The sequence below is a fragment of the Pan paniscus genome, chromosome 9, assembly GCF_029289425.2.
Source record: "Pan paniscus chromosome 9, NHGRI_mPanPan1-v2.0_pri, whole genome shotgun sequence".
NCBI classification, from domain to species: Eukaryota; Metazoa; Chordata; class Mammalia; order Primates; family Hominidae; genus Pan; species Pan paniscus.
In genome coordinates, this window is record NC_073258.2 from 49115300 (window position 1) to 49129433 (window position 14134).

General features: G+C 49.4%; 1 protein-coding gene across 1 annotated transcript in view; it reads right to left on the bottom strand.

Moving 5' to 3' along the window:
• Positions 1–8047, bottom strand: part of LRP4 (LDL receptor related protein 4) — a 60562-nt gene extending 52515 nt beyond the window's left edge. Inside the window, exon 1 of the mRNA XM_034932493.4 lies at positions 7780–8047. Coding sequence (XP_034788384.1) covers positions 7780–7831 — 52 coding nt within the window. The 5' untranslated portion in view covers positions 7832–8047. The remainder of the gene's footprint in view (positions 1–7779) is intronic.
• Between the last annotated feature and the right edge of the window lie 6087 nt (positions 8048–14134).

Below are 14134 nucleotides of genomic sequence, written 5' to 3' on the forward strand. Positions count from 1 at the left end.
CAGCAGTACCACCCCCATGGGTTAAGTTGGTGGCATGAATAACTGCAGAGTCTTGCTTTATTGCCTTTCTCTGAAAGAGCTTGAGGCACATGGTATCCTTTATCCTTGCCCTTTTTTTTTTTTTTTTTTTTTTTGAGGTGGAGTCTTGTTCTGTCACCCACACTGCAGTGCACTGGCACAATCTCAGCTTACTGCAACTTCCATCTCCCGGGTTCAAGCGATTCTCCTGCGTCAGCCTCCCAGGTAGCTGAGACTACAGGTGTGTACCGCCACACCCGGCTAATTTTTGTATTTTTAGAGTAGAGACAGGGTTTCTCCACATTGACCAGGCTGGTCTCAAACTCCTGGCCTCAAGTGATCCACCTGTCTCGGCCTCCCAAAGCACTGGGATTACAGGCATGAGCCACCACACCCAGCAAATCTTTGCCTAATTTATCACCAACTAATTCTGAGGAGCCAAGGACAGGAGAGAGAATCCAGAAACTAAAGTACAGAGCAATTAAGAAATGGATTAGTTTCCACTTTTGTAGATCAGGAGTAATAACCGTATCTATTTCATAGGGTTGCTGGGAGGTCTAAATGAAATAATACGTATGAGGTTCATACTAGACAGCTGTTATTGTTTTTCTTGTTATTTGTACTAATCCCATTATCTTCATCTGGATATGTCCTCTCTCTCAACCTAGTAATGTAGCCAATGCCAGGCTGTCTTTGTATAGATCCTCAAAATTCTACCTGCCCTACCTGGAAGCTGTCAACAGATTTCACAAATCCAACAGGGCTCAAACATGGCTGTGCTCTGTGAAGGGCTGCTCAAAATATTGCTTTCCCTTCCCCCTACATCTCAAATCAGAAGGTCCACACAGTAACAAACCACATTTGTTTATGGCTGTTCAGGGAGCAACAAACCACATTTTTCTGGAAACCTTTTAAAGTCTCTCTCTTCTCCTGAGCCCATGAGTTCGAGGCTACAGTGAGCTATGATCATGCCACTGCACTCCAGCCTTGGCAATAGAGTGAGACCCTGTCTCAAAAAAAAAAAAAAAAAAAGTAAATAAAAATAAAGTCTCTCTCCCTCAAGAAGCACCTGAGAAGTAATTCCTTATGCATTCAGACTCCCTGAGAAGGAGATGTCTGAAAACAGAGGAGAGGTCAATCCAAGATGAAATATAGACCTTCCCAACCTAGATCTTCTGGGATAGCCTGGAATCCTGGCTCAGTTACTCACTACTTGTATGACAGGAAACTGCTCTGAGCCTGTTTCCCATCTGTAAGATGGGAATCTTTTTTTTTTTTTTTTTTTTTTTTTTGAGACGGAGTCTCGCTCTGTCGCTCAGCCTGGAGTGCAGTGGCACAATCTTGGCTCGCTGCAACCTCTGCCTCCCAGGTTCAAGCGATTCTCCCACCTCAGCCTCAGCCTCAGCCTCCTGAGTAGCTGAGACTATAGGGATGTGCCACCACGTCAGCTAATTTTTGTATTTTTAGTAGACATGGGGTTTCACCATGTTGGCCAGGTTGGTCTCGAACTCCTGACGTCAAGTGATCCACCCACCCCAGCCTCCCAAAGTGCTGGGATTACAGGCGTTAGCCATCGCACCTGGCCAATGTAAGACGGGAATCTAATGTTACCTACCTCATAAGGATATTGTGAGGAATAAATATGATATATACTAAATGCTTATCACAGTACCAGGGACACAGCAAAGCTCTCAAAAATGCTAACTGCTCCAGAAATATATTTGGATTTTTTAAACCACATATCCCAGTTTGTAAATCCACATATCCCACAATTTGCAAAAATTGTCTTTGGAGGAGATCATTCCTAGAAGAGCAGAAATTCTCATTTGGGGAAGATACATTGTAGAGTTGTCAGCTTTTATTGGCTCTGGGAGCCTGTAGTTGAAACTTATTGTTTAAACTGCCCGTGGAAGGAGGGTGGAAAACCTGGGGCTCCCCTTTCCTATTTGCTAGGCTTGTGGATGCCATAACCTGGCCTCTCCACTTGGTTAGAAGGAGGCTACAGTCAACTCAACTGAGAAGCTGTCTCTTGTCCTCATCCATGCCAGCGCGTGGTTGCAGGCCGCTACCCCTCCCCATCTCCCCCAAGGCGTGACAGGAAGTGGAGCTGCCGAGCTTGGAGAGATCCCTGGAGGCACTTACAACCTTGCAGCTTCTTTATTTCACATGCTAATCAGGTGTCTCTCCTGATACCCTTCTCTGTACCTGCTCTGCCCTACACCCAGACAGAGGGAGGGTCCCTCTCCCGCAAAAAGGCACTGCCTGGAGCCAGGAGCTTCCCGGCTCCAGAAAACCTCCGGTGATAAATTATGCAGCAGCACCTCTGTGTCACTGCCTCTCAGCTAGATGGGAGGTTTGCTCCCAGTCTTTTGTTTCCGGCTCTGCTTGCCGCTCTGATCCTCAGCTGTGCATAGAGGTGAGAGGGAGCTCCCATAGGCCAAGTCAGGGCTTGCAGCAAGTCCCAGCCAGGCTTTCCCCAGTTGGGTCCCAGGCAGCGCCCCTCCCCTCATTCGAACCTGAATGATGGGGGAGTCCTATTCCGCATGGGGAAACAGGATGTCAGGGAGCGCTAACAGCCAGTCCGCTCATCTGTGAGCAAGGATGGGAATGCCTACGAGCAGTGAAAGAATGAAGTCTGCTTGGATGGGTGTAAGAGGCGCCCAAGGGCACCTAGGATGTTTGCTTCTTGCTAAATCAAAAACGCACAACAGAAAATGGAGGCAGACAACCGCCAGGAAGCTAGAGAATTGGCTCTTTTTAACAGCTGCTCTTGGTTACGGTCAACTTTCCGCAGCTCCCAAAAATCACATCACTGGCACCAACTTAAAAAGAAGAAACAAAAGAGACAACAGGGGTCAAACTTTGAGGTGGAGGAACTAGGGGTTGGGGGCTATTCGGAGCTGGAGACCCACATCAATTAGGCCTGCACGCTGACAGGCTTCCTGATTGAAAATGGTAGCTGCGAAGGCTCCACAACAGCCCAGCTCCCAAATTGGGGCAATTACTACCTTATGAGCTCTGGAGCCTGACTCCTTTCTCAGGCCAATGGGAGGGAGGGCTTGGAATTCTAAACTGTTCCAGCTACAAGAGTCCCTGGCCAGCCCCTCTCACCCCATGTCACAGGAATCTTAGCAGGAGAAGTTGCTAGGCTGCATCCCTGACCACTTAAGAAGGGAAACTCTCAGAGGAAAAGCTCCATTTCCCCAGACCTCTCTCAAGAGAACTAAGGCGACGTGAGTTCCCCTAGACTGATGTTATAGCTTAGCAGACTTCTAGGAGTGGGCACAAGTGGGAACTATGCTTCGGTTCTATCACGTTTTCAAGGGGAGAAAGAAGGGGCAGATCTTTAAAAGAGACAAGCAAAAGACCAGCTGCAATGAATGAAGGACCAAGTCTCAATTTTAGCACGGAACACGGTAGCATAATTATTTACCTGGCTCCCATGTTCTAAAGCCAAGAATCATCTCGGATCCACTTACGTGACTTTGCTTACAGCTAACTTTTATCAAGCTCTACAGTAACACAGTAGTTGCCAAGCTCTGTGCTGCATAGTTTGAACATGCTATTATCTCAGGTAAGTTTTATGATATTCCTATGTGATAATCTATTACTACTTCCCTTCCCCTACCCTACCCGCCTTTGCAGGTAACAACCCTGAGGTTCAGGGAGATTTTGCACAGGGTCACCAAGAATTGCCAGAGCCAAGATTCAAACCCAGGTCTGTGGGTGCTTCTTAATTGCTGAGCTTCGTATACAGTGATTATATTAATGCTTGACATATGTGTGTTTGCTGAATGAACGAACAAGTGAATGGGTGTGGAGCCTAGTTTGAGGAATGCTCCCGATTGTACGAGGAACTCATTCCTGCCAGCTCTAAGCTGGAGTGAGAGTGACAAGCCCATGCAGTCATCAGAACTATTTATAAGGTCAAACTCAGGCTCTGCCAGCTAACCAGTCAGCACTGAGTCTTCCCTGGGACACTGAATCCTCACAGGCTGAGGAGGGGAGGAGGGCTTCTGCTGCTGAAGATGAGATGGCAGTCCAGACACAGTCTGGGGCCCAGATGCCCCATGTCCAGGCAACTGTGACAAAACTCGTGGCTAAGCTGCATCAAGGAATGTAGAGAGATGGCTGGAACAGGCTAACAGACCTAGTCAACCAAAGGCACAGACTGTCTCGTAATCTTACCTAATCATAAAAAAGACAAGATTACTTCTTAAAGTAGTCCCTGAAATTCTGTTCCTATTCAGGAACCCCCAGTTTTTTTTTTTTTTTCTTTAAAGGGGCAGCAACATAAACAATTTCTCCTATTTTCCTTCTAACATTTAAGACTGGCAGTTAATCAGTAGAAAGAGTGAGCAAAGAGCTATAAAACACCCTGTCCTCTGTGACCTCCTGTGTTCTTTGCTGGCCCAGAAGATGGACATACCCAACGTGCTCTGTATCAGACATGGCCAGACTTGGTTCCCTTGCACCTGTCATTCTTAATACCACGTGCCAGTCCAAAAGATGTTATCTGATATTCATCAGGGTACAGAAGAGGAAATCCAAAATCAGTGACAAGCCAAGTATGTTTCACAAGCCCAACAGATCAGGGACAAGGTCACTCAAGCACCATGACAACTATGGTCACGACAACAGCGAGATGGAAAGGAGACCAGTCTCAGCTCAATTGCTCTGCACTTATTTTCAGATACAACCTTCTATCTACCCAAGCACGCCTAGGCAGAAGTTTTAACATTTCCCTTACCTGGATGAGACCTCTAGAACAAACACACTTTCCACTCTTCCGATGGTTGTCATCCATGCCCTTACTTCAAACTTCAGGATGAAAATCACTCAGGGCTATTACCAGCCATCAAGTTTCCTTCCAAAATCTTTAAGGTTGGAGAGTTATGTGGGCTGAGTCCAAACCAATAGGCTCTAGGAAAAGCCCCAAGGACTAGCAGCATCCAAATAAGCACCTTAAACTTTATTTATTTATTAAGATAGAGTCTCACTCTGTCGCCCCGGCTAGAGTGCAGGGGAGTGATCTTGGCTCATTGCAACTTCTGCCTCCCAGGTTCAAGCAATTCTCCTGCCTCATCCATTCGAGTAGCTGGGACTACAGGCATGTGCCACTGTGCCTGGCTAATTTTTGTATTTTTAGTAGAGATGGGGTTTTGCCATGTTGGCCAGGCTGGTCTTGAACTCCTGACCTGAAGTGATCCGCTAGTCTCAGCCTCCCAAAATCACCTTAAACTTTAGTGTCTTTAATTCATGCCTTGCTGAGGTCAGGTCTGCCTAATGGATCTACTACTACATTTATCACAACTGCTGTCTCCCTGAGCCCCTGGAATTGAGTGTCAGTCCAAAAGATGTGTTGGTGGTATTTTTGGTTGTGCTGGTTCCAGGCTCTGAAACTGCTCAATCTTACTGGTGAACTGTGAATCTGACCCCCCAGACCTCCAAGGATGGCTCAGTATCAGGCCAGGTGATGTGTATACCTTCACCCCACTGCCTACCCTTACAAACATGTGCACAGAAAGCTTCCCATGCTTAGACGTTTCTATTAAACTTTTTTCCTTAAAAAGAAACCTGGGCCGGACACAGTGGCTCACACCTGTAATACCAGCACTTTGGGAGGCCGAGGCAGGTGGATCACTTGAGCCCAGGAGTTGGAGACCAGCCTTGGCAACATGGTGAAACCCCATCTCTAGAAAAAAACACAAAAATTTGTAGGGTATGGTGGTGCATGCCTGTAGTCCCAGTTACTCAGGAGGCTGAGGTGACAAGATCACTTGAGCTTGGGAGGTCGAGGCTGTAGTGAGCTATGATTGCCCCACTGCATTCCAGCCTGGGCAACAGAGTGAGACACCCTCTCCAAGAAAAAAAAGAGAAAGAAACCTAAAAGCGTTACCGCGAATCCTCCCATTCTTTTTCTGTGAAACATTAGACATACGCAATTCTCTCCCCCCATTCTCACCCCCATCCTCTATGCACATGTAATATTTGCAGCGTTGACAGCTCTGGAGCAGTAAAATCTTCTTGGCCAGTCTCAGCCCGGAACCTTCCAGCTCCCCCTTCCCTAGGGCAGAAGGCGACAATCTCCTCTCTGGCTTTGTTGGTATCCGTTTTAACCCTAATTTTTTTTTTTTTTTTTTTTTTTTCCCAGTGCCTTGCCATTTCCCTTGATCTTTTTCAAAACTTCCTCCAGGGGGCTGAGAGGAAAGTTCCATCCCCTTTCCTTGCAACCCGAAGGGGGAAACCCCCCAAAAAGCAAAGCTGTCCCTTTAAGGGGCCCATGTGGTGGGAAGAACAGCTACATTCCTACCCCAGTAGGGCCGCTGTCCCAACACGCCAAAGAGGCTACAAATAACCTTCCAGGAGAGAGCCGGGGAGGGGAGAGCGCAGAGCGGAGCGGAACGTGGGCCGGCCAAGCTACCGCTCTTCGGAGAGAAAGAGCTCAGTCCGCGCTAGAGAGGACGCGGAAAAAAGCCCCTGAAAACCCACAGGTAGTTTAAATAAGAGACATGAAAACTCTGTTTTGGATTTGGGAGGTAAACCAATCTTTAAAACGAGTGCCTAGACATCTCCACGCCCTGGCAGGCAAGTTCGGAAATCTGCACTGACTTTTTCCACACGAGCTGTCCTACGTGAAAGAAAGAACCGGTAAAAGACCAGGCAGGGTCTCCAGACCCCTCCATTCTGAGCCCCAGCTCCCTTCATCGGGGCTGCGAGGCAAATGGGGAGACTCGGAACTCCCGCCACGATGAATAGCGATGGGTGAATAGGGCTGGGGTTCAAAGATCAAAGTTCTTTGATCTCTGGGCACAAACTAGGGAAAGCTGCTCAACCACGGGGTGCACCCAGGGTCGTTAAGAGCCCGCGGAGAAGCAGATTCCATCGGAGCCCTAGTCCCACACAACAGGGGGTACGGGCACCAAGGAGTCCTGCTGCAGCCGTCCAGCTCCCCCGAGGGCTGGGACCCCGCCGCGAGGGCCGGGCGGCTGCCTTCTGGGGTTCAGGGTTACCGGCCCCCTGCCCCCCTACCCCAGCCAGGGCAGATCTGCGGGAGCCTTCCAGCAGTTTCTTCCCTATATTCCTCCTCAGGCCCCTTTCCAACCACCTCCCCTTAGGACGATCCAGGGCTGGAAGCTGACTGGCCGCAGCCAAGAGAGGGACCCCGAAACACCGCCGAGGGGAGATGCTGCCCGCAAACAGTGCCCCAGAGCCCCTTGGTGGGAGCAAGACCTGGAGTCCGGGAATCGTTCTCCGAGTAGAGGAATCCCGGTGCCCAAGTACCAGATTCTACCGGGGCCTCTCTCCGCAACCCGCCCGAGCCCCCAGCCCCAGGAAGGAGGGCTATTTACAATTTATGGGTTTAGCGACCCTCCTCACCCGCCTCCCTTTCTTCGCACGCATTCATTCGCACCAAGGACACAGAGCCCCCGACCTAACCTGAAAGGGAAGCAGCCCCCGCTCTTGAAAGAGCAGCGAGGGAGGGCGAGCGAACGAACGCCCCGGACCTTACCCGCGCCCCGGCCCAGACCCGAGCCCCGGCCCAGACCCGAACCCGCGGAAGCGCCTCCGCTGATGCCCCCGCTCGGACTGCTGGAGCCGGGGCCGCTCCGGGTCCTCTCCCCTGCACGCAGCCCCAGGGCCACGGCTAGGAGCGAGGGCGAGGGGTCTCAGGCCCCGGCCCGCGCCGTCCAGGTCCCGGGAGGCGAGTCCTGCAGCGGCCGGACCCAGGGACAAACTTTCCCGGCGGGCGCCGCTTACCGTGTGCGCAGAGCAGGGCGCCAAGCAGCAGCGCGCCCCACTGCCGCCTCATGGTGCCGCCCGCGCCGCCCGCCCGGGGTCCCGCCGGCTCCCGCCGGACGGCGCGGCGGAGAAGCCCGCGGAGGGTCCCCGAGGGGGAAGCGTCCCGGGTGCACGGCGGCCTGCGCGCCCCGCAAGTCGCCCTCGGGCCGCCGCCGCCTCCAGTGCTGCCAGAGCCGACGCTGCCCCGCCAGGGGACCGGGAGGGGGTGTCCCGGGCCCGACCGCCCCGCCCCCCGCGCCGCAGCCCCGGCCACCGCCACCGCGCCTGGGCCCGCCCCCAGCGCCGGCCCGGCCCCTTCCCGCCCTCGGCCCCGGCTCCCTGGTCCCCCGACCCCACCCGCCGGCGCCTCCTGCGCGGGGCCCCGCTCCTCCTCAGGCCGCCCCCACATTCCTGGCCCGAGAGAGAGCCCCCTCCCTGTCCCTATTACTACTGCTTAAATTTCCCTAACTTAAAAAAAAAAAAAATTATCCTAGCAGCAAGTCTCGCCCCCACTCACTCCAGCTCTATGCTTCAGACGAGCACCTGAGCTGACCCAAGTCGCCTGGACGTGACCCTGTTCCCCGCCTACCGGCCCCAAGTCCAGACTTTTTTGATGTCTGCGAATACGCAAGGCTTGCGGATGCATAATCCTCTTGGGTCTTTATTGACATCAAACAAGGGACATCAGGGGGCCTGGAGTGCTGTATCTTAACTGGCGTTCTCACTGTCAAAATTCCTTTTCGGAGATTTCCTTCTCCCTGGCCTCCCCCGGTCTAGGCAGCGTTGTTCTAGGGCTAAATAATTCACCGACCCCCCCGCCCCTTTTCATTCACTCATTTCCTGAGATGGTTGTCTGGGTCCTGTTGCTCCAGCTCAGACGCCCAGATTCGGCCCATACAGACTTAGTTCCTCCTTGCTGTCTTTGTAAATCACTGTTGTTAGCCTCTTCACCTTCTTTGACTTTCTGATCCTGACAAGGAAGGGAGGGGGTCAGGAAAGGAGTCCTCATGGGCAGCTGCACTCCCACAAAGCCCTCAGCCTCCTTCCAGCCCCAGTCTGTAGGTCCTTCCCTCAGATTTAACTTTTGATTTACTGCATAAAATCATAAACTTGTCTCTAGTCTTCCTTCCTTTTGTGGTCTACTCTCCCTAATGCATATTAATAATACGGATTAATTTCACCACCTTCCATTTTTCCAGGTTGAATCTTGTTTTGTTCCTTTTGCCCAAATGCCCAACTTTCTGATGGCCCAGTATATCGCTTTTTTCCCTCCCAGCTGATATGCCAGCATTTCTTGGGCTTGGATCATCTATGGATTTCATTAACTCACTTTCCTCACCAGTAAATAGAGTCAGGAAGACCCAAATGCCCCCTGTTAGCTGAGGGGAAAGTAATTTGGCATAGTGCAAAGTGGTTATTAGATTTCTGTAAATGGATACATTGACATTTCATCCTTGCTTGTTTTTTTCAGTACTTTCACTTCAAATCAACATGAACCATACTTTGCGACAGCAACAACAACAACATAAAAGATGTAAGGTGTTAACTCCTTGTTAGGCAGTAGTTTTCTATATCGTTTTGCCTGAAATTTTTACCCAGATGCAATGTGGTTGAACTAGCATCACCATGGTAACTATTACTGAAGCATTTTCTGGGTGTGTAGTTCTTCTTGCTGACTGAAGGCGGCAGTAGAGTCAGGTCAGGCTTACATGATCTTGGGGCTAGGCAAGACTGTCAACATTTCTGGCCTCGATCAGTTACCACAGCCTAAAATCCAAGGAGTAAAAAACGTCAAAAGTAGAGGCTGATTCCCCAGCATCCTCCTTCCCACCTCTCATTTCCTAATGCAGGTTTGGTTGGTCTCAGGGTTTCATATATGTTGCTTATGAAGACTTGCTTTTTTTTTTTTCTTTTTTGAGACGGAGTTTCACTCTTGTTGCCCAGGCTGGAGTGCAATGGCGCCATCTCAGCTCACTGCAACCTCCGCCTCCCGGGTTCAAGCGATTCTCCTGCCTCAGCCTCCCGAGTAGGGTAGCTGGGATTACAGGCATGCGCCACCACGTCCGGCTAATGTATTTTTCGTAGACGGAGTTTCTCCATGTTGGTCAGGCTGGTCTCGAACTCCTGACCTCAGGTGATCCGCCCGCCTCGGCCTCCCAAAGTGCTGGGATTATAGGCGTGAGCCACTCTGCCTGGCCGAAGACTTGCTTTTAAATCTGTTGGGAATGACCTTGGGATTCTGGAGACCATATTTTTTTCCAGCTGAAAACTAGGGACATGTGGTAGAGTGAGTACAGTTGTCCCAAAGAAATCCAGGATAGGCGGTCCCCATACTTTCAATGTCAGGGGATTAAGAAGTTATAAACAGTTTCCACTCTGTATGCAAAGGACAGGTTCCTTTCCAGAGGCATGATTTGTGTTGTTTTTCTGGAATTGGAGAAGAAACGAGAGGCGGGCTGTCCCTGTCTGACTCAGCTTGAGAGACTGTTTCCTATGTGCATCCCAAGTCCTTCTCCATGGTTCAGCACAGTTCTGGTGCACAGAGTCATCCCTGGCTGCTGTGAGTCACTGGGAATATCAATGGGTAAGAAACTAGCTTCGTGCATAGTCCCTGTCTGGGTCACCCCCTAGGGTGAGTTAAGTCTTGGCTGTCAGAGACTGCTCTTATGCCAGGAGTACTAAGCCATATTTATTTTTACCAGGCCTCTCAGACTTTCTTGTTTGGAGTGAGAGATCCTGAAAAGCAGGCCAGAATGGGCTGTTTGTCTCCCTTTCACTGTCCTCTGGGACATGCCCCTAGAAAAGGTGTAGGGGACTGCCAATTCCAGAGGGGTCTCAGAGGCCTTGGTTTCCTCAGAAACACCACCCCTTTCCTTCATCTTTCTAGAACAGCCCAGCATTCTTTCTTTCCAAGATCAGAATATTTCCCTGAATTAGACCATCACTAATGGTCTTTTCAAAGGAAACACAGGGAGTGCTACGGAAACAAGATAGGGGTGGGCACTATTTTGATCCAACTGGGTTGGTAGAATTCTCTTATAACCCGGGAATCATTCAACAACCTGAATTTCTATATGTAATTCTTCTACAAGAGAATAAGGCCTGAAGTTTCACACTTCAACCCAGTGGTTCTCAACCACAGGTGAATTGGCAGGCATGGGGCAACATCTAAAGACTTCCTTCCTTCCTTCCTTCCTTCCTTTCCTCCTCCTTCCCTCCCTTTCTCCCTTTCTCTCTTTCTTTTCTTCTTCCCTTTTATTTTATTTTATTTTGTTTTATGTTATTGAGACGTAGTCTTACTCTGTCACCCAGGCTGGAGTGCAGTGGTGCAATGTAGGCTTACTGCAACCTCTGCCTCCCGGGTTCAAGCGATTCTTCTGCCTCGGCCTCCTGAGTAGCTGGCATTACAGGCATGCACCACCATGCCCGACAAATTTTTGCATTTTTAGTAGAGATGGGGTTTCACCATGTTGACGAGGCTGGTCTCAAACTCCTGACGTCAGGTGATCTGCCCACCTCGGCCTTCCAAAGTGCTGAGATTACAGGTGTAAGCCACTATGCTTTTTCTTTTAGAGACAGGGTCTCACTGTTACCAAGGCTGGAGTGCAATGACTATTCACAGGCACAACTACAGCACACTGCTGCTTTGAACTCTTGGCCTCAGGTGATCCTCCTGCCTCAGCCTCCCAAGTAGTTAGAACTACAGGTGTGCACCACTGCACCCGGCAATTTTGGGGAGTTGATGTTACTGGCATCTAATGAATAGAGGCCAAAGATGGTGCTTAACTTTCAAAGATGGTGCTTAACTTTCTACAGTGAGCAGGGCATCCCCCACAACAAAGAATTATCCATCCCAAAATGTTAATAGTGCCAAGGTTGAGAAACTGCTTTAAAAGATTAAAACATGAGACTGCAAAGAATTACTCTATCTTATTTCCAGAATCACTTTCTTGTTGAAGGCAATGTGAATGGAGATAAGTTTTTGTTGTTGTTGTTGTTGTTGTTTTGTTTTGTTTTTTGGTTTTTGAGACGGAGTCTCACTCTGGGCCCCAGGTTGGCCTGATCTCAGTTCACTGCAGTCTCTGCCTCTGGGCCCCAGGTTGGCCTGATCTCAGCTCACTGCAACCTCCGCCTCCTGGGTTCAAGGAATTCTTGTGCCTCAGCCTCTCCAGTAGGTGGGATTACAGGCATGTACCACCACACCTGGCTAATTTTTTTTTGTATTTTTAGTAGAGACAGGGTTTCACTATGTTGTCCATGCTGGTCTCCAGTGATCTGCTCACCTTGGCCTCCCAAAGTGCTGGGATGACAGGCGTGAACCACTGCGCCCGGCCAGTTCTTAAAACTTTAGAAGAGAAAGCACAGCTAAGGGGACTAATAGAATCCTATACCTATTTGCTTTAGAGAGGCTTAATTTCAGGATTCGCTTACTCAGTAACTACTTATAAAGGGTATATTATGCGCCAGGCACTCTGAGGCAATGATGAACAAATAAGTATATTGGGTCCCTGGAACTTACAGTCTGATGGTTGAAGGGGGCTGCAAGTTTGCAGAAGCATTTAAAAAATGCTCCCACAAATGAATTTGAAGTTACAAATGTTAGAGGCTTTGAGGGAAAAGTACAGGGTTCTATGAAAGGAAAGACTGGACTTAGGTTTGGGGGTTCGAGGAAGGCCTGCCAGAGGCACTGACACCTAAGCTGAGTAAAAGCCATCAGGCTAGGAGTGGATGAGGCCTTCCAGGCAGAAGGAACAGTGTGTGCAAAGGCCTTGAGCCAGGAAAGACCTCATAAAATGTAAGGAAAAGTTTTACTAACTTTCAGCAACAGATTTGCTTTTATCTAGGTTCAGGGGGCTACTACTGAAGACCAGAAACAGTGAAAGCGTGAAAGCCTGAGAGAATAGTGTCATTTGCATTTCTGTGCTTTTTTAAATTGCAAACCCTCAAAACCTCCATTTCTTTTCTTTTTTTTCTTTTTTTGAGACAGAGCTTCACTCTGTTGCCAGGTTGGAGTGCAGTGGCGCGATCTTGGCTCACTGCAACCTCCACCTCCTGGGTTCAATGAGTCTCCTGCCTCAGTCGCCTGAGTAGCTGGGACTACAGGCAAGCACCACCACGCCCAACTAATTTTTGTATTTTTAGTAGAGACGGGGTTTCACCATGTTGGCCAGGATGGTCTCGATCTCTTGACCTTGTGATCCGCCCACCTCGGCCTCCCAGAGTGCTGGGATTATAGGCGTGAGCCTCCGCGCCTGGCCCACACCATCATTTCTAGTGCCAATATTTTTCGTGTTCCAGCTCAGCAGTGGTTCTCCAGTCGGGATCTGGGGCATGTGGCTGATTCAGATCCCTGGCCTAACTTGGGGCACACCCTGATAGGTGGGGCTTTCTGGCCCATTTTCATCTCCTAGAAGCCTGATATTCACACACCGGGCACATATAGAGTCTCTGCAGCAAATAGCTCAGTATATCTTGCTTCTTTTAACAGTAAAGATATATTCAGAATGTTGGGGTAAACAGATCAATGAATAAATGCTCATTTGATAACAAATATGAATGAAGCATCTATGTAAATGGCCTCTCTGTTTTCACACTTGCCCCTTTATAATTTGTTCTCTGCACAGCAACCAGAGTGACTTTTTAAAAAATATAACTCATGGTCTGGCACAGTGGCTCATGCCTGTAATCCTACTACTTTGGGAGGCCAAGGTGGGAGGATTGGTGGAGTTCAAGACCAGCCTGGGCAACATGGTGAAACCTCATCTCTGCCAAAAAATAAAAAATAAAAAAATTACAAAAAATACAAAAAATTAGCCAGGCGCGGTGACATGTTCCTGTAGTCTCAGCTACTCAGGAAGCTGAGGTGGGAGAATCACCTGAGCCCAGGAAGTTGAGGCTGCAGTGAGCCATGATCCCGCTACTGCACTCTAGCCTAGGTGACAGAGCAAAACCCTGTCTCAAAAAATAAAATTAAAATAAAAATAAAACTCAGATCATGGCTTAAAATTTTCCAATGCCTTCCTGTTGCACTTAGAATAAAATTCTTACTTCTCATGTGACTTTCAAAGTCCTCCATAACCTGACATCTGCTTACTTCTTTTTTTTTTTTTTTTGAGACAAAGTCTTGCTCTGTTGCCAAGGCTGGAGTGCACTGGTGCGATCTTGGCTGACTGCAACCTCCGCCTCCCGAGTTCAAGCAATTCTCCTGCCTCAGGCTCCCGAGTACCACCATGCCCAGCTAATTTTTGTATTTTTAGTAGAGACAGGGCCTCGCCATGTTGGCCAGTGCTGGGATTACAGGCGTGAGCCACCGCGCCTGGCCCTGCTTATTTCT